Here is a 21,671-nt window from a genome sequence, read left to right on the forward strand (position 1 = left end):
AGGAACTAGAGAACACAGCACTGGAACAAGGAGACAAAATGTATTTCCGAAGATTACTATGAATTTGGTACAGGACTCCCAAACAGAAGAGTTTTAGAAAGGATCCTTGTTGGAGAGAGAGAAATAAGTAAATAAATGTATGGCCACTTTAAAACAAATAATGGAGAAAAGAGAAGAACCTGGCCTGGAAGTATTTAAATAGTCAATAAACAAAGAATTAAAATAGGGATATGGCAGCATAGAGCAAAGGGGAAGCTTGAAAAAACACACAATTTACACCTCAGAGTACTTCAATATGCCAAGGCAGATTTGGCATTTTTAAAATGGGCAATTTCTTGGATGGGAAATATTTGGTTCCAGGTGAAAAGGTAATTAGCATTAAAGGCCAAGCCTCTCAAAAGTGATTATTGGATGTCTGGTTTTTGGTGCCATTCCACCAAAAGAGCATGATTTTCAGCAAATACTGAGCACCACCTTTGTAAAAAAAAAAAAAAAAAAAAAAATCAGGCTTCTTTAAGGTATTTCAAGTTAGGTTCTCAAAAACTAAGGCACTCAAAATCCCTAGTCACTTTTGGAAAACTTGGCATAAGAGCTAACACTCGCAATGAGCCAGAAAAGCTTTCATTCAAATCCAAACAGTTCCCATAGGAACAACTGAACTTGACCAAGCCAGAAGAACCTCTGATAAATGTAAGAACTGAACTTCATCAACACTAACTGCAAGACAGGTCACATCAGGAAAGACAGTTTAGTCAACTTGTCAAGATGGTATGCAAAGTACCATGTAATATGTACTACAATGCAAAACTAGTGAAGAGCAAGTGTGCACATAACACATTAATAAGCTTTGAAAAACATCTTTGCAACTTAGTACTTCATTTATAAACAGAACTGAAGTACAATCATTTACCAAAGTCATTCAAAGATACAGATCTGGGATGTGACTCATCCAGATAAACCTACAGAAGACAAAAAGGAACAAACTAAGAATACCTAGGCTACATGATTCATGTGGAAAAATAAAATGGCAGTGCTCTTCCTTAACACAACAATATCAAATATATCCCTGTAGGAACATGTAGAGCAAAAGCTGCAGAACATGAAGGTACCTGGAAGAGAGACACTAGTCACTTGGAAAATAGTCTGTAAAAGAGATTTGTTACATATCGTGGATGACAAACGTACACAATTGCTAACTTTATTACTCCAAAGATGTTGAAGACAAATGATTTCACCTACTGCTCCTTATCCTCTACAGCCATACTTCTTTATGATTTCATAAGGTAGGCAAGGTCAGCACTTGGATGGGATCCAAGAGGGAAAACCAGGTTACTGTGAGAAAAAGTTTTCAACCAATTCCCAGAAGAAACTATTCAGCCCCTGAATACTTCTTACTGAAGATCCCACACACTTCTCACACAGGAAGGAAGTGTTATTACTGGTCTACTACTCAAATTTCACTTTGGTATTTTCAATTCCATTTCTTACCACACTGCTCCAATCATGTGGTACCTCCATCTCCTTGTCCAGAGATGAGTGATTACAGCTCTAGAGTTGCTGGATAGGGGGCGCCTCACTGCTGCTGCTGCTTTCTCTGCATTGTCTCTCACCACCACACTGTCTTCAGCCATGTTGCAGACTCCAGGTTCTGAGGCTCCACTGTCCAGCCCAACTATTAGCAATTTTAGCCATCAGTTATTTTCACTGGGTAAGAGGGGAACTATGCCACAGCCCCTTCCTCTGCATCATTTCTCATTGCAACCCTGCTCGTCTCTGATCAGCCCATGAGGTTAGTCTCTATCACCCACTTGTTAAATTTTCAAAACAAATATCCTTGTGCTTTCTCTTATGCTGCCCCTCCTGCTTGGGAGGGGCTCCCTAAAAGTATCTGCAAAGCTACCTCATTATCAATCTTTATAACTCTTCTCAAAACTCTCCTTTGCTGTGATGCCTATAAAAAAACCTGACAACAGTTAGGCCCTTGGTGCGCTGAGACCACGACCTTTCACGCTGACCAATACTGTTTCCTTGTACTCCCCTGTCTGTTTGTATCGTTTCCTTGTACTCTCCCACTTCTGTCTGTATCCATCTGTTGTCTCTTGTCTTATGTTTAGATTGTAAGCTCTTTGAGGCAAGGACCATCTTTTTTTGCTGTTGTACACCACCTAGCACAGTGTGACCCTGGCCCATAACTAGAGCTACTATTATGGTAAAACAAGTAATACCATAATTAAAACACAGGATTCTTCACTTTATGTCCTAACTGGTATAGCAGAACACGGTAATGCTACACAACATTTGTCACAATTCACCCCAAAGATGGCTGTACTCCAATGGAGAGTAAAGCAAATTCCTACATATATAGTTCATAAACTTCATCAAGCTCTTTGAGATCCTTAGAGATCAATATGCATAAGTCTCATTACTTCACTTATCTTCTGCCTTCACAGATCTCTTTACTACTCTGATAAATCCTTAAAAGCATAAGGAATGTAGTGGTGAAAAAAAAGTAATGAAGGTATGAGGTGACGCAAATACCAGTCTCAATCCACTTAGTACTGGTCTGCAAATGCTTTCAGGATTGCCTTATGGGATCCAAAAAGCCTCTTGACCAACTGTTTACATGGAAGTGGTATACAGGAGCTGCATCACCCTATATTTATTTCAGAAGTCTTATGGAGGCAATAGTGTGCAACTTCTACAGCACAGAGCTGGACTGGCATCTTGCTAGGAACCCTGGGGCAACTAATACATATTTACATAAATTTACATGCATTGTACCAGTTTGATATCCTCCGATGGATTTATTCATCTAGGTTTCATTTAATGGTTCATTTTACAAACTATAAACCTGTTTCTTCCCTTTCAGTTTTATTCTCTTCTCTCTTTCCTTCTGTCATTTTCTCTTTTGTGCCTTTTCCCCCTCCTCTTCTCTCCCTGCTTCCTCAGCTTCCAGTTACTCCCTGCCTCTTTTCTTCCATTCCTTCCACTGTATCCTCCTTTCATCCTTCTCCATTTACATCATCAATGCCTTGGCCACCATCACTACCTCACCATTAACATGAGGTATTCCACTTGCAACCTGAAGAGAAGCTCTGCTCCACTCCCCCAGGCTATTGGATCTAGGTGGTCTCACTATTATTAATGCTGTAATATGGAGCTCAGTTCGGTTACCAGCCTTTTGATGACTCTTAAGGATATTAGGTTGCTGACAGTAGTATAGCAGGTGCACAAACACTGGAAAGGAACAGCTAGTGACCCAGAAAGGGGAAAAGCTGTGGAATCTCACTAGGGAAAAGTTCTGCTATGAAGTGCTACTCAGTGTTACCTCTTAATGGCAGACTTTTGGGCTGCCAAAAACAAACCATTTTCCACACCTTGACATGTTTCCACACAAGGCCCATGAGTTTTGCACTAGGGTTCAGAGCTGGTAGCGTCTGTGCTACAATCAGACAAGATTTCCTCAAGGAAATCCCGTCTTAAAATCTTTCGCTACTCATCAGCCATCTTTTTTTCTGTGGAAGATATCACCACAAACTCATGGCTCTTAGTTGTCTATGACCAGTGTACATTTCTTCCCAGTACGGCTTATGGTGTGGCCTGCACAAAGAAACACAACTGGGTTAGAAATTTCAGTTAGTTCTCCCATTCATAGTTGCTAAAGAACAGTCTGCGTCACTGTGACAGATTGAATGCACAATCTACTTAATTTATTGAGTAATAAAATAACTTCAGAGCTCTTTCCTAATGTAAATTTTGGAACCCACTAATACCATGATAAATGGCACTTACGCATCTCAACCCTTCATTGATTGAAGCCTCTACACAGAAAGCATCTTCTAACTGAGAGTGCCTTAGTTTCTTGAAATGGGTAAATAATCCCAGTCTTGTTCTATTATACAGTCCCTATGGAGCACAGTAAAGATTAAATATTTAGTCAAGGAAAAAATACATACATGTTTCCTTATGAGAGCAAAACATTAGCAACCTTAGCACTACAAATTAAATGCTAGTCCCTACCCAACCAGATAATACAGCATAATCTCACTAAAAATCACACCTTACTAAACTACACTGAAAATCAATATGGGGAGGAACTATCTAATGAAGTACAGGAGCAGGGTTGATAAGGGTGACCCCAGCTGACCCATGGGAACATTGTGTTAGAAGCAACATATCACATTTCCCTTCCCCTCTCCTGGTACCCTGTTCTGCTTTGTACACGCTCCCTGAAGGTCTGGTACTGGCCAGACAGGTTACTGTGCTAGATAGACTCTTGGCCTTACCCAGTATGGCAGTTCTTATGATTGTGTTTATTCAACCAGTTATACAGCTGGTTGAATAAATTTATCTGAATATTTAATAAGATATTTGTAGCTAACATTTAACCAGATAAGATTTCAAGTTATTACAAGTTTGTGATATGTCCCTCTCACTACTCCTTTCCTTAACTTCATTCTTTGGATAGTTAGAATGAGTATCCACTATTTTATACTATACAGATTGGTGCAGTAAAGTCTGATCTAGGGCTCAGATCCTTAACACCAATCAAATGGGTGAACCCCTACTTCAAATGGCATTTTGCAAGGCATAAGGGTTCAGTTGCACTAACTCCATTGCAAGATCAGGGCCTAGGTTATGACCAGAGTAATGTCCTCTGTTATATGACTACCAACAGGCAGAAACATGAAAACCAAGGCTTTGTTCCTTGGGGGTGGAGAGGAAGGAGAAAATATGAAGGGGGGGGAGAAACATTATAGGTGAGATGACGGACTGGCAAGGAGAACTCTGTGGTTGTCAAGGGAGATTTTGACAGAAAAATGAAGGGGTGTTGAATATTATAGGTTTTTTTATGGTGCTCATAAACATTACATTTAATTATCCTTACAATAGTTCTGTGGAGTAGTGAACCAAAAAACACAAATTAAATTTTCTGATCAAGATCATACAGGAAGTCTGTAGCAGACCCAAATATAGAAACCAGATCTCCTGAATCCCAGTACAGGGCCTTAACCACAAGAATACCCCGCTCTCCATGGGAAGGAGCTGACTAGAAAGGGTGCAAAAAAAGGGAATGATGAAAAATAAATTACTAATGGTAGAGTGAAAGTGAAAAGGGGATTTAAGGGAATGGATTTAATTTAAAGATAACACTGAAGGTTCATTGAGCGGCTGACATGAATGAGATCATTTTCTCCAGAACATGATCCACAGGAAGATTTTTGATAGGCTCACTTTTTGTTAATTAGTAACAGGCCTATCAAAAAGACATTTAGGTACCACCCGTGGCCAATCAGCATGGCCTCAAAATGTCAGACTCTCTTCCAATCCCCTGCCAATTAACCAAAAGTTAGGTTAAACAAATTTGCCTTGCATCATGCCCCAAAGGTCATCAAATTCTGGCTTTGGTGGACTGTAAACAGGCGTTCCAGAGATAGTGTCCCCTTCCATACACTTCCCTCTCCAAAGTTCACCTCTAGAAACTGACAGGGCTTATCCACAAACAGAAATTGTGCCAGTTTAACTAAAGGTGCAATGTTGTATTAATTTAGTTAAATCACTGCAACTTTATTTGTAGATCAGGTCTTACGAAATAATACTAGTGCTCAGACATGAGAAACAGAGCTCCTTAGGCCTACTCACCTGATTTCTTAATCTGAATAACTAATAATTGCTTTGAGACCTTTTCTAGACTGAAATGTATTTATGTAAGATGTGTAAAGGTTAAGGTGGTCTGAAAATATTTTTCAATTTCTGAAATTTTGATATACACAGTTTAGTTTCTGATTAACAAATAGCAGTACTTGCACGTATAGAGTCATGCAGAGTACATTTCTAATTTCCTCTTACAGATGAAACACTGAAAGAGATGTTTTGGTAATAAGTGCCTTCAATGGTTTCCATGAAGAGAAGGCTGACTTTTAAACCCAGAAGCACAGATAATGATAGCAATAAACAATTCAGCAATTCTTAAACATTCAGACGATCTAGCAGAATAAAAATCCAACCTCAAATAAAATATAGGAGATAATTACTGAGCCTAGCAAGTTAGAGTAGGGTGGTAGAGTTGATTTAGCTGTCTTACGTGATTTAAATTGTCGCCTCAGCACAAGTAAGTATCTCTACACCAGTCTCTCCAGTCCAAGTAGGGAACTACGTTGCATCAATGCTTGTACCAACACTTGTACTTCAGGACTTGCCAGGTATTCTATTTTACTCTGTTCCATTGTCACATGTATAATACAAATTAAAGGATATACAAAGATTAAATACATATCCTACATAAACATTTGATCCTATCAGTCTAAATCCATACTTCTTGTAATAAATCAAACAAAAATATTTTCTAGACAATTGATTTTATATGGATTCTATCAATGAGAAAAAGGAAATGTGTTTGAATGATAAACCTTGCATGATCAAACACCTTCAGAAACAAAGTTGATGTTTATTCATTTATCTTACAAGGAAGACAATAAAAACCCTTTAGACATCAGAAAATATGCATCTTTCCATAGATTTTTAGGGAAGTCTACATTTCTCTTTTAAAATTTAAGAAGAGATCCTAAAGTTTCTAGCTTTTCAAAATATTCATAATGTAACCTGATGAATGCCCTTTTACCTCCAAGCCTGCACAAACCTGATCTGATGAAACTAGTGATTTTTAAATCTAAGAGTATAATTTTTTTTAAGTGGTCTGTTTTAATTTGGATGTAGGAATGCTACTCTTGCTTAACAGACTCAAACCACTATCATCCAGGAAATGCACTTGCTCAGCATGGCTGGGAACATCTATCATATACATGAATGGAGAAGCCCTAGGAATAGGTCTTGAACCTTTGATTATGCAAAGATAAATTCTGTTTTCTGGAGAAGAGACCACAGCAAAGGGTAAACACAGTTGCAATGTGTTAGGCTGAATGTAGTCAAGTTTGCACCACCTTACAGTTTTCCATACTAGTTTGTTTGAAACCAGTGGGCTGTTTAGTTACATAGTAATGATACCAAGCTCAGATAATGTTTTATGGGTAATGTACATATAATCCCCATTTTACTGATGAAGTATCTGAGGCAGAGGAAAAATTAAATGACTTGCCAAAGGACATGTAGCAGATCAGTGGCAGCGCCAAGGATAGAGTCCAGGTCTCCCAACTGTCAATTCAATACCCTATTCACTGCATCATTCTGTGTCCCATACTAAGTTAATAGAGAATACACAAGATGGAATTTATTGATTAATCCTCACAGCAACCCAGTTGGTATCAACCTGGTTTAACAAACGAGGAAACAGATGAGGAAACAAAGGGTCAAATTCTGTAATGTTTACCTCATTACTATTTCATTCATTCACTCAACTTCAGTGGAGATACACCTGGCATAAGTCAGCAGAAACTTTGGCCTATAGAGGATCAAGTGACTTGCCTAAGGCCATAGAGCAAGTCAATAGTATAGTGGAGGTTAGAACTCTGGAGTTCCTAGCTCCCAACTCCTGTGCTCAATTCGTCTCTTATCTGTGGAATCTTAGTGCCTTTCAGTGACAACCAACACTAGATATAAGTAGGGTCCAGAAAACTAACACAAGAAAAATCCCCCAAATTCCAGAGCTAGTTGGGGCACGGAGAGTAGATATGGAAATCCTTTTTCAGACAACGCTGAAAGTATTCTTGCCTATCAATTTTGTCAACAGTATATTTTATTATTTCCTGTTTAATAAATTTGTTTACAGATTACTCAGACTACAACAGAAAAGATAATGCATCTCACACATTTATGGTTTCAAATTTTAAAATTATAGGGTTATACTTTAGATCTTATTCTAATTTTCTATAAAGTATTTAAGATTAGAGTCTGATACATGAGCAAAATAGAAGTAAAGTCCATGTATGAAACTCTTATATAGGAAAACTATATGTACTATGCACTATGTAACGTTGGAGCGGTGTAATGCTGTTTGTGGAATCACAAGCACTGTCACAGTGAATACAGCTTCCCCATGGAAAGTGGAGAAAATGACATATAGAAATTTACTAAGCTAAGTATTGATATCAAATTAGCGCCAAAAGGCCTCATTCCGGATTGGGTCCTTCTTGGGCTGGCCACTGTGCAAACAGACGTTGAGAGTTCCTGCCACAGAGATCACAATCTCTAAATTTGGCCCAAACAATCAAAGCCCCATTTTATATCAACATGTAGATGAAGACCACCTGTTTAAACTCCCATATTTCCCCTCCCACCTAGGTTATGGGTTTATTTTTTAAAATTGTATTTAAAAATTTTCTAAAATATGATCAATTTGCTCTCTTACCTGTTCTCCTTCAGTAGAGAATGGCCTGGGATCTTCCTCATACTGATGTATTTAAAATCTCATACAGTATGGACATGATCTGTCCAGCACTGAAATGCTAATGGTAACTCTTACACTCAGCATGTCATAATGGATAATTCGCATAATGACATCAGTTCTACTTCATAATGGAATGCCATAAGTAATCTCAAATGTGAGCTGAATTTTTTTTTTTTTAAGTATGAACCACATCATATCACACCACACTATTTAGCATTTATATAGAGAGGTGTTGCCAAGTGAAAGTGCACTTGGACTCACTGGAGGGCAGAAGGAGAGTCAAGAAAGGGGTAAAGACTGCCCGAAAAAGTCTTTTGACAAGGTTGGAGTCCTATGCCTCCTTCCACTCCCTGCCATATATAACTTGAGAAAGTGGGTGAGTCTTGAAATTTTACCCAGTTTATCCTTGAAGACATCAAGAAAATATTTGTTTTTCTTATCAGAATTAATAATCCTGATTTTAGACAGACACAGCCCTTAGTTTTTATATTTATTTTACTCATTTTTATACTACACCTCTATCTCAATATAACGCTGTCCTCGGGAGCCAAAAAAATCTTACCGCGTTATATTGAACTTGCTTTGATCCACCAGAGTGCGCAGCCCCGACCCCCTGGAGCACTGCTTTACCGCGTTATATCCGAATTCGTGTTATATCGGGTCGCGTTATATCGGGGTAGAGGTGTACCTGCTGCAATGGTTACAGAGATTAACACACAAATCAGATGGGCTATCTAGAAAGAATCCAAAAACAAACACTAAACCATACAAACAAGCCTCACATAAGATCACTAGACTCTAAAGGCACAGGGTTCTCAAGTGAGACAGCCCAGCAGCTAATCACATAATGTTCATACTTCTAAAAATTAGCTAGAAGATCTTTGCTGACATAGAAATTGGGCACTGTCTCACATAACTGGATTCCAGATCATTCAGGACTAAAGATCAATGACAGAATCTTGAATATAACCTGGAAACTAATAAGAAATCAATGCAGATATTAAGCACAGATTTTGAATTCACACCGGCCAGCACCACTCAGGAGGTGGGCAAATGCATTCTCCAAACTACAAACTGAAGGTAAGGAGTAGAAACTTAAAAGGCAAATTTTATCCTTAGTTGTAACACCGAAATTTTTATTTTAAAAGACTGGTTAAGATCTCTAATCAATCTTGGGGATTGTAAGAACATGAGTCTATTTTAAATTCCATGAGAGGAGCTAGAGGGGGACCAGAATTATTTCTTCTAACATCTCAGATTTAGTAGTATTCTCAGTCTGAGAACAAAGTGATGAACTCTAGTTCGAGCTTGGTTTCCTATTTAAGGTTACAAATTGTTTTGAGGAAAAATATATGTAGCAAGGATTCTTTAACTCTACTAAGAGCAGCATTGTTGGTTGAATGAAGCAAGGCCCCACACTCAACTTCATGGCACCTCTATTTGTCTTTAAAGGAATAACTTTGGAACACCACATCCAAGCAATTCCAGAATTTCAGGGAATATTCCAGGCATCATGGAAGAGTTTGATTGAGAGGAAGGTCAGGACCCCCAACTGCCTGGTGATGTCAGTAGAGGAATTTCTCTGACACCCCCTACTACTGCTTAAACATAGCAAATTGAGCTGCTGTCTCTGGTGTGTGGGGAGATTGTCTTCTAGCCTGGAGTCTGACAGAAACAAGAGAGTCTTAGAAGGAGGGAAGGGGATGGGGGGAAACTGGAGAAGAGCACAAGCATCAGGGACCACAGGGATGTGGCAGTTGTGGTGAGGGAAGCCGTTATAGCTAAGTTAAAGAAGAGACTTCCTGTTCCATCTGAAATGGAAACTATTGTTAGGCTAGTCTGCACCGGGTGCTTTGGACTGCTAATGTACAGAAGCCTGGGTCTACTGAATTTGTTCATAGACTACTCCATTGGAGATGAGAGATAGATTGTCTGGGTTGGTCTTTTTACAACTGCCAGTAAAATACCAAGATACCTTGCTATCATGAGATCTAATCCTTGCTAAAGCATCTAGAATGAAAAATGCCCATCACACCCTTCTGTTGAAGATAGACCTTTCTAAGGGAAGTCTGGGACATGAAAAACAATTGAATTAAAGTCTAATTTATATTTGGGAGTGAGATGAAGCAGGAATGAACAACAGGACAAACTCCAAAAGAAAAGATTATGCACTAATACACAAAGGTTAAGGCTACATGTCAGAATATATACAATAAAAACTCTGACTGATGGGGTTTTAAACAGGCTACTTCACCTTGAATGGAACCTTGAAATATGTTTAACATGCGTAGATAACACAATCTGTTTCACCTTGTATTTAGCTGTGACACTGATTAAGTTTCCCCAGACGTGAAGAAGAGCTTGTGTAAGCTCAAAACTTGTCTCTCTCACCAATAGAAGTTGGTCCAATAAAAGATGAGGTGGGTGAGGTAATATGTCATTAACAATTTAAACATTTGGGAAAATGTATGTTGCTTGGACAACACTTCTACCCAATTTCAAGTAAAATCTTGGTTTACTCTAATCCTAATATTGCTGTGGCTTCCACTTATTTAGATCAATTCCATTCCTATCACTTGACAAGTAGCTGACCTTGTTATCCATATGACCACTAGAGGCCGTATCACAGCTTGCCTTGCCATAGGCAGTGCTTTTGTCAGCAATAGGACTATAGCAGTGGTCTCCAAACTTTTTTGATCGTGCACCCCTATCAGTAAAAAAATGTTTTGAGCACGCACCCCCTGCCGCGCCGCATGGCCGGCTCTACCATTTTTGCCGCCCCAAGCAAGCAAAAAAAAAAGCGCCCGAACTGCAGAAGCCCCCACTTTGGAGACCACTCGACTATAGTGCTGGAATAAATTTACTTACAGGGTATGTCTACACTGCAATTAAAAACCCATGGCTGGCCTGTACCACCTGGCTCAGGCTCATGGCTTAGTACGTGCTGTTTAATTGCAATGTAGATGTGCAAGCTCAGGCTATAGCATGAGCTCTGGGACCCTCCCATCCCACAGGATACTGGAGCCCGAACATCTACAAAGCAATCAAATGGCACCTTAGCCTGAGCCCCAGGAGCATGAGTCAGCTGGCATGGGCCAGCAGCAGGTTTTTAATTGCAGAGCAGACATACCCTTAGATGTTCACCTGTTGTGAACATCCATCGTTCTGAAGTGCTCTCTCATTCATAATTCTGGCCTCTTATTAAATAACTTAAAAAAAAAAAAAAAAACCAGTCAGAACTGCCCAGTAGTACCTGCCTTAAAAAAGTTCAAAAGCAATTGAAATAACAGGGAGAAAATTGTATTTTCAGTACAAATTATTTTGTTCTGATTTAATTCCAAGTGGAAGAACTGAAATATTTAACTACTTACACATTGAATATTATGTTCCTATAGCAAAAAACATTACAGATTTGAGAGACTCGAAAGATTTATTTTACTAGATAAATGTGCTTTAAATTAAAAATTATGAATATTTTTCCAAACTATAATAGTATGGAATGGTTTGCCTGTTTTATATAAGCACGTATTAAGGGCACATAGCATGAGGAAAAATGTACAGCAACTCCTCGCTTAACGTTGTAGTTATGTTCCTGAAAAACGCGACTTTAAGCGAAACCAATTTCCCCATAAGAATTAATATAAATGCGGGGGGGGGGGGGGGGGATGGTGTTAGGTTCCAGGGAAATTTTTTCCGCCAGACAAAAGACATCATATACATATACAATATAAGTTTTAAATAATTTTAAACAAACTATGTAATACTGTACTCACCAATGATGATTGTGAAGCTTAGTTGAGGCAGGGCGTAGTGGGGTCGGGGCACGGAGGCTTGCCCCACTCCGCCCATCCGCTCCCCAGCTGGAATGCTGGGTGGGCAGAGTGGGATACGCCCCCATGCCCCAACCCTGCTCCCCAGCTGAAACGCCAGATGGGCAGAATGGGGCAAGCTCCCATTCCCTGACCCCACTCCCTGGCTGGAATGCCGGGCGGGCGGAGGGAGCAGGACAAGCCCCCACACCACAACCCTGCTCTCTGGCAAGAGTGCTGGATGGGTGGGTGGAGCAGGGCAAGCCAAACAACCTTATAATGGAACGTTGCGTGACTTTAAAAGAGTATAATAGATCAGCAACCTAATAACAAAATGACTTTAAGTGAGGAGTTACTGTATGCTAAAAATCCTTGTCAGCTGCTATAAATTTGTGCCGATATACATATTGTTCTATATGCTCAAACTGAAACAGAGTCATTTTAAATCACAAAAGTTATTTTACACTTTACACCCTCCCCCACCCCCCATTACAGGATGTACGTGCCACGCCACTCTCTTCACTTACCATCCAATACAGCTGTTTGTTTCAACACAAAGTTTACTCTTTTAACGTCATGTTCTTATTATAGTTTTCTCCCATCTTTTCTCCTTTAGTACTATAACATGCCATTCTATCTTCATTTTCTCCCCATATCAAAAAAAGAGACTTTCATGTTACCACTCCGCTCAGTTCTGCAAGGTACACTGTTGAATGCCTCCAGCAAGAGGCAGATCACCCACAACTACAGTATGAGCTGGGGGTACATTCACCTCAGGGAACTGTACTCATGTAATTGTTACATACATTTACACCCAGGTATACTTGTTTCCAATATTATAGCATTATCCTTTTTATGTTTCATTAGTAAGGTTTAATAAAATTGTATTAAAAGCATCTCTGATAGTCACACAGTGCTCACATTATGCTCATAATAAAGCAATTCTTATGGTTAAACATTTGTGTTGTACATTTCTGTTTTCTCAGAAAAATTATTTTCCCCTGCACTCATTTTGTGCATACTGAAAAAGCTGAAAGTGTAAAAATAATTATGGAATAAAAGTGTCTGTACTCCCAGAGTAGCCACTTTCCAAAGGTCAATATCTTATCTGCTTTAATTTTTGAAGTACCCAAAGTAATCACAGCATCTTATGCTTGCCAGTTTAATTGTTCTAGACCGAAGTCATTTGGAAATTATATAAGTGTTAATCAGCATCATTAACTGGTAAATATACCTAAATTCCACTTCTCGCCTCCTGACTTGTATTACTTAAAGATGGCCATGAGTAATTGCTTTTCAATTTTGTGGAAACAAACTTGCTCCTTATATTCACATCCTTGGAAAATATTTTTATTAAATTATAGTTCCTATTGTTTTATGCATGTGACAAAGTTTGGGCACCAAACCAAAAAATTCCAAGGTCCCCTTCCCCACAAAAAAAATCCAGTTTGATTTGAACTGAAACAAGTTTTTGTTGTTGTTGAATTGAAAAACAAAAACCAAACAAAATTGTTTCAAAAATTGACCAAAATGTTTTGTCAACCCGAAATTATTTTTTTTATTTTTTTTATTTTGAATTTTCCATTTGATTCAGCTGTTCCAGGTGCATTTTACCTTTAAAAAAAATTGGCCAAATTTGAAATAAAAAACACCATTTCAAATCAAAAAGCCTCAATGAAATGTTTCCACTGCTTAAAAAAAAACAAAAAAGTTTCAGCTGAAATTATTTGCCCAGTTTGATGCCCCTTTTGACAAAAAAAAAAAAAAAAAAAAAAAAAAAAAAAAAAAAACTAATGTTAAAAACATTTCACCCAGCTCTACCCAGAAGTTTAGTTCCCTACCAATACTATGTACTAACATGATGCTTTGCTGAGTGCATGAAGTCACCATTAAGCAGAGCTGCTAGAGCATAGGGAATAACATAAGGGTTAGGGAAAGCTTTCTTTTCTTGCCCACAGTGCAGCTTCCAAACAGCTAAAAATTTGGTCCATTACACCGTGAGAATAAAGACAGAAGGAATCATTAAGAAAGAAGGTGCACAACTGCTAGTTTTAGAAGGAATTCTTTTCCTTCAATTCAATATTTAGAAGGAATTCTTTTCTCCTTTAGTACTATAACATTTTAAGTTCATTTGATTTGTTTATTTATCATAAGGGCACCAGAAGTTAAAATGTATTTGTAAAATGTTTGCTATTTATAGCTGTGTTTAATTCTGAGTTGCATTTTAAAGTTGAGAATGTCCATAATTTGATAGATTTCCCATATTAAAAGTTTGGTGTTTTTAAAGAAAATTGCTAGTTATTAAATGGATCATGATTTGACAAATCAAAGTATGATGTCAGTGGATTTGTGAAAATATCAATCCTATTTGGGGATTCATCACATGGCTACTTATCCCTTTACCCATAGGAGTTTATTAAAGGAGCACTTCCATTAGTCTACTGATGTACCAGCGTGCTATTACATAAACAAACAAAACCACAAGGCAGCTTTAAAACTGATGCAACTTGGTCTGAAGCCAATTTTAAAAGAAAAAGCAGCACACACAATGACCCCTAATTTCCATTCGTGCTCAATGCCATAGCCCCTCTCAACATAGAAAAGGTCACACTTTGTAAATAAGTTTGTAAAAATTTTGTTTAAGAAAAATCACCTTTCAAAAGCTGATTCAGGTCCACAGCATCATGCAAGACCTTTTGATTATGTCTGCGATCAAACTCAGCATCTAGTGAGAAAGATACAGATGTAAGACTGGGTCTCAATTTTCCATTTTCTAGTCTGCTAGGCTTTACAAATTTTGTATCGTACTTCAATTCCTCAAAATTACCCTGTAATTCTTGGCTCACATTTTCTTGTCTTTTTACTTTCAGTTTCTTATCATTTGATGCTGCAAGTTCAAAAGATTGGATAGGACTGATGTCTGGTGTTGATAGAGGTGTTACATCAGTCACTGTATCTTCAGACTCCTCTGTGTATTCACCAAGCTTTGGTTTTACTTCCACTGACTTTATTCCTGGCCTGAATTTTTGTCTTGGAGATAGAAGAGCCAAGTTACATATACTTCTCTTTGAGGAAGAGTGTGATGAATCTGATATGCAGCTATCAGAATCCATATCTGAACCATCTGTATCCGAACTTGAGGAGGAAGAAGAGGATGAGGATGAGCTAATATTGGTATACTTTTTGTTAACTTTCTTTATGCTACTGGATTGCTTAGCTGATTTAGGTCTAACCCTTTGTTTTCTGCCATCATCACTACTGTCTTCTTCATCTGTATAATAATCCTCCTCACCTTCTCTAACTATTTTGGGGATCCCAGCTGGAATGTTTACACGTATTCTTCTACTTAGCGCAGAATTTCTACCTGATGTACTTGCATTTTCTGAACTTAAAGAAACTGACTGTGATGAAGCATTCCCACTATGGTCAGTGCCACCATTTATGGAATGTTCCTTTGGTGACTCTCTCTTTTTCTCTTCACTTTCCTCCTCAGCACTGTGTTCTTGCCTCAGTTTTGTTTCCGATTCGGAGTCTGATTTGGCGATGTGTGTATCTCCTTTTTCTATGAGTTCACTATGTTCTTCACCATTGGCTACAACAGGGTTTTCTTCTTTCTTTGGCTCTTCCTCAAAATCACTATCAAAGAAAGAGTGGTCCACTTCACCCTCTGACACATCTTCATACCGGTCCATCTCAAAAGTTATTGTATAAATTCCAACTCCTGGTCCTGCAGGTGTGAAAAAGGGTTTTCAAAATATTAACAAAAAGCAGTATACCCTCAGTATAATTCTAGGTTATATTATTAATGATATTATACTTCTATGATATAATTAAATATGTTATGGACCAGGTAAGTTAAATATTTATTTATAATTATATATGGGCCAGATAATATGGTAAGAGGCTGCAGACTTAAGAGAAACAAGCTCAAAGAAAGGAGAAGCGGCAGATAGTTGGAACTAGGACGGGGGGGGGGGGGCAAACCTTGTGAAGTTCATAAATTAGCATAAATTGGGGCAAAGCTGGGGAGGAAGGGACACTGTACTGCTTTTGGACTCTACAAGGCAGTTTAATGAGGAGGAGACCAGGGGAAACATTCAACCCTGCATAGCTCTTAAGCTGTGCAAGGCAACAGAACCACAGATCTTTAAGAAAGGGGAGCAGAGACCTAAACCTTGTAGAACTCCTTATCAGGGGAAACTTTTACACTTGGCTTGACACTAATGATACTAGCACTGAGCGCACACCTGCCTCAAGTACTTTTTGAAGCACAGAAATTCCACAGGGCCCATCGTTCCCAGTTCTCTCCCCACTTTTCAACTGCTCTGAAGCTTCAAAGCTTTCTAAATCATGCACCACTACATGAAGAAAAATGGACCACATGAAGTTCAAGAGCGCCATACAGCAGCTTAAGTAGTAAGAAACCAGGGATTCTATTGAGATCCAAAGCTTCGAAGAGCCAACGAAGCAAAAGGAGATCTAGTGAGCTAGACTGCTTGCAAAGTTCCTAAGCACTGCAGGGCAACAGAAGTGGAAGGAAACCTGGGGAGCCATCAACTCTACAAATCTCCTGAATTCCTCCACAGCTGTTGAAATAGGGACAGGGGAAGCAGGACAAGACATACTTCCCCCTCCCCCCGCCCCCCTCTTAAAAGTCCAGAGTGGAATTTGAGTTTTGCAGTATTTATCACTTCTTGTGTCAATTGGCTTCAAACATCCTGTAGAATCTGACACCCAGCTCTCAGAGGCATTCCTAAAAATAGCCTAAAAAAGGAAATGTAATGCTAAAAAAGCTTAACTATAACAACTTTATAATAAAGTAAATATTAAAAAGAATGAAAAAGGCAAAGTTAAAACCATCTATATATTACATACACTTCCCGAATTTTATTTTATTTTTTAAAGAAAATGTAAACTTCACATTAGATATTCCCAGAACAATCTTACTTGGATTCAGGGTGGATAAAAATCAATGATTTTCCTTAAAAAAACACCACCACCACACCGCTACCTCGATATAACGCCACCTGATATAACACGAATTTGGATATAATGCGGTAAAGCAGTGCTCCGGGGGGGAGCGGGGGCTGCGCACTCCGGTGGATCAAAGCAAGTTCAATATAAGTTTCACCTATAATGCGGTAAGATTGTTTGGCTCCCGAGGACAGCTTTATATCAAGGTAGAGGTGTATCCAATTTTTTTTTATTTAAATCGGATTTTTTAGATAAAATGCTTTTTGAGGTAAAACCTACCTAAAGACAGTTTTAATTAAGATACATTATAGCTCAAAGATATCTCATTATGGAATAGGGATTATAAATTCTAATTCTATAGTATGAGACAATATATTCATGTAATGTTTAAGAAAAGTTTTGTAAATGAGTTCCAATAATTCATGGATTAGAGACCCAATCTTATGGGGTTCCAGGGGCTTCTTTATAGATTATTTAGGTTAATCTTTCTATCTACTCAATGGGGCTCAGTCTAGAAGATACCATCAGAGATGCCTAGTTTTGCAGTTCTCAACTGTGAATTTGGGTCTCCAGAGATAACATGCTTGTTAACAGGAAAAATGTTTTTAAATAAATATATAGAGGTGAGAAATAACAGACCTCAACCTTATTGTCTCTTGTTGAATAGTATACTCTCATGGATACATACATTCGACACTTTATGGAACTATTTATATATCTTTCTATCCATCATTGTCCAAATAAGAACTCTCAGAATCAATCCCTTACCTCTCTGTAAAAGTGCAAAGTTTCAAAAAGTTCAATGAATAGAAGATTTTGGGGGCGGAACAGATCTGGACAAGGAGAAAAAGTCTGGATATAAATGTGAGAAGGAAGGGACAGGCAGTAGAAACAAAAGTGAAACAGTTTGAGCAGCATATTCCACTAGTCTTGAGGTCTTTCTGAGTGTAGCTTTCATTGATTTGAGATCTACCATACAATTCTTTCACTAGAAGGGAAACCTATAATGGCAGCAGGCCATAAAAGAGACCCAGTTTCGGAATATTTGAATGAAGTTCCTCTACCTGTGGGTAATACAAGCATGCGTGCAAAATGTAAACAGTGCAACAAAGAAATGCAAGGCCTGGTTGCCCAAATGAAACAACGTCATGAGAAGTGTTCCTTCTCAGGAGGAAGCCGCATTGAAGATGATGAAAGGAACGTGTCTGAACATGCAGGATCTTCAGGTTGGTAAACTTTTTTATTTCATACTTCTTTCTTAAGGACTGCCTGTCTTCCTTCTGAACTATTCTTGAATTCTCATGTTTGAGCAAAAAATATAGTTGTTACTCTATGGTACTATCATTTTAGATGCAGTTGTGATAAAAAATAAATAGCTGAAATAGGCAGATCTTCCTTTTACAATTTCACCTTTAAAGTAGTACTGAGTGTCAGTGAATGCAATGAGTAATACTAAATGAGCAGTATGGTAATAATAATTAAATAACTGCATTGACTTATTTTGTTTAGGAGAATTCATCCCCAACATACAGGATTCTGAAGACTATCCACCTTCAAGATCACCATCATTTTCTATAGGTTCAGCGTTATCTGCCAATAATAGTGTTTCAGTCACATAACGTATGTCACATAACCACAGTATATCACCTGTAGCAAAAAGAAAAAAAAAGAAAAAAAAAAAGAAAAAAAGCTCCATCATCCAGAAACAACCATAGATAAGTTTGTGATAAGAACCAGCAGATTACAAAAAGAGGTAATTGATGAAAAAATTGCCCGGTTCGTTTATGCAACAAACTTTCCTTTCTGTATGATGGAGAACCCACACTTCATTAACATGGTTCAGTCATTAAGACCAGGATACAGTCCATCCAACAGAGCAGATGTCACAGGCAAATTGCTGGATAAAGTGTATGAAAGAGAAAATGAGCAGTGTGCAAAAGGTCTAAAGGGTGAAATTGTTAACCTGAGTCTTGATGGGTGGAGCAACGTCCACAATGATGCTGTTGTATGTGCTTGTGTGACAACAGAAGAAGGGAATGTCTTCCTTACAGAAACAATTGATACATCAGGAAATGCACACACAGCAGAATACTTACAAGAAGTAGCAGTTAAAGCTATAACAAACTCTGAAAAAAAATTTCAAATGTCTAGTATGCAGCTTGATCACAGACCAAGCTGCAAATGTATCCAAGATGAGAAGAAATTTAGAAAAGAGTCCCAACTAAACATACGGTTGCAGTGCTCATTTGATGCACCTCCTAGCCAAAGACTTCAGTGTTCCAGAAATAAAGGCTAATGTTGTTGAAATTGCAAAATACTTCCGTAACAACCACTTTGCAGCAGCTGCTCTGAAAAAAGTGGGAGGAACCAAGCTAACTCTCCCACAAGACGTGTGATGGAACTTCGTAGTGGACTGTTTTGAGCACTATATAAAGAACTGGCCTAATCTGATGACAGATTGTGAACAAAATAATGAAAAAAATAGATGGCACTGTCACAGCCGAAGTTTTTAACATTGGGCTTAAGAGAAATGTTGAACACATGCGGAGTACCTTGAAGCCTATTTCTGTAGCGTTGACCATAATGCAGGGAAATAGCTGTTTTATTGCTGACACTCTTGAAATTTGGAAGGAACGGAGTGAGATCTTAAAAAGAGAAATATGCAATGACAGAATTAAATTACAAGCATTAAAAGAACGAATGGGACAAGCACTATCTCCGGCTCATTTTCTTGCAAATATTCTCAATACTCGGTACCAGCGTCAAACCTTAACTGCTGAAGAAGAAGAGTTGACTATGACATGGACATCCAGCAATCATCCATCCATAATGCCAACTATAATAAACTTCAGAGCTAAGGGTGACCCATTTGAGAAATATATGTTTGCCGCTGATGTTTTAAAGAAAGTCACACCAGTGAACTGGTGGAAGTCACTTAGCACTTGGATTCAGAGATTGTTGAAGTGATCATCTCACTTTTAGCAGCGGTAGCTTCTTCTGCCAGTGTAGAAAGAATATTTTCTTCCTTTGGACTAATTCATTCCAAATTGAGAAATTGTTTGGGACCTGAAAAAGCAGAAAAGCTTGTTTTTCTTTTCCAGATTATGAACAAACAGGAAAATGAAAGTGAAGACAACTGAGTTAGCTGCAGAAGCCAATATTTTAAGTTTCTCATGTTGACCTGGCTGACATAGTTGATTTTTGTTTTTGTTTTAAATATTTCATTTAAATATTTTAGTTAAAAACAATTTTTAACAAAAACAAACCTGATTTTAAAAAACTTGAATGTTTAACTAAACTCAAAAATTCATATGCTTCTTTTGTTAAAATATTATATGTTTGCTGTTGAAGAAAAAAATCCAGAATACATAACGTTGTTGTTTTACTAGATAAAACAATTTAAAGGTCTGTCTGGTGATGTTCTCCTCCTAATATAGCATGGAAAGAAAATCCTCCAATTCAACGGGTTAATTATTGATATTTGGAAATAGCTCACCTCTCAATGACTTCATAAATATCTGCTTCAATTACCTTTGGTAAATGAAATAACCAAACAATCATTAATTTTCTGATATAGCTGTAAAACTAATCTGAAAAGTTTTCAAAATAAATCACTTTAAAAAGGTATAGTGTGTACCTTCTAAAAATGAAACCTACACCTGTCTCTGAGTTGTAAAGAATATGTGTTAAGGTTATAACAACGAACAAGAATGCACTTTTATGTAGAAATCCATGATTAAATTGAGTCTTCCTGACTAGTGATTTAAATCATTATTTAAATCCATTTGATTTAAATCAAATCCACTCTGCTTGGATTCCTCTTTCTTTAGGTTCAGCTTTCATAAGACCCACAATTATGGAACTACCTGTTTAATAGTCGTCATGCGTGGGACATCAGCTTTATAAAGCTGAATAATACAACACATATAGTATTACAGTTTAACTGTAAATCCTTTACATGACAGATACAGAAGAAGGTCTTTGCGTCAGTAGTTGCATGACTCTACTTTGTAGCTACATGCAAATGAACCAATAACTAAATGATAGAACAGCGTTCTTGCCTCTATTATCAGACCTCAATATTGTTTGCCGCATGGAATTTACTTATATCTAATCTTTTTTAAATTGTCTTATACAAATGGAAGAGTGAAATTCTATGGGTCACACTTAAAGTTGGTTTGGGGCAATTTTACACATTTTTTCTTAAATCTAGATTAGTTAAAAATGTATATCTATATTACCTTTTCTGATCATTTTCGTCCATTAACATTTAAGTGTTAACTGTAACATTCTTGCAAATATAGTTTTTGTATCATTATGTTCTTAGCAACCAAGACTACATTAAGAATATTTTAGTGTTACTGGTTATATTGTAACATATAGCCATGCTAGGTCTTCACAGTTGTCACTATGCTGCATAGTAATGGCTAGTCACAACTTCATGGCAACAATGGAGACAGAATTCGAGCATCCAAAATACAGGTCTTTTTGAACTACAAAAGAATCACTTGTTAGCACTCTGTGGCCTCTAAACACACAGTTCA

At 37.8% G+C, this 21,671-nt stretch overlaps 1 protein-coding gene across 4 annotated transcripts in view; it reads right to left on the bottom strand.

Annotated features, from left to right (window-relative positions):
• The window catches only part of CFAP97 (cilia and flagella associated protein 97), a 47,110-nt gene that overhangs the window by 18,329 nt on the left and 7,110 nt on the right, over positions 1-21,671 (bottom strand). For 3 of the 4 annotated variants that reach the window (XM_024219239.2, XM_024219238.2, XM_024219240.2), the window contains 2 exons: positions 14,981-15,880; positions 14,807-14,878 (listed from right to left, as the gene is read on the bottom strand). In XM_024219239.2, the coding sequence (XP_024075007.1) occupies positions 14,807-14,878; positions 14,981-15,845 (937 nt within the window). In that variant the 5' untranslated portion in view covers positions 15,846-15,880. Of the gene's footprint in view, positions 1-14,806; positions 14,879-14,980; positions 15,881-18,657; positions 18,760-21,671 lie in introns of those variants that run through there. The other variant, XM_024219241.3, reaches the window with a different exon arrangement.

Source organism: Terrapene carolina, unplaced genomic scaffold (genome assembly GCF_002925995.2).
Source record: "Terrapene carolina triunguis isolate 2854851 unplaced genomic scaffold, T_m_triunguis-2.0 Scaffold66, whole genome shotgun sequence".
NCBI classification, from domain to species: Eukaryota; Metazoa; Chordata; order Testudines; family Emydidae; genus Terrapene; species Terrapene triunguis.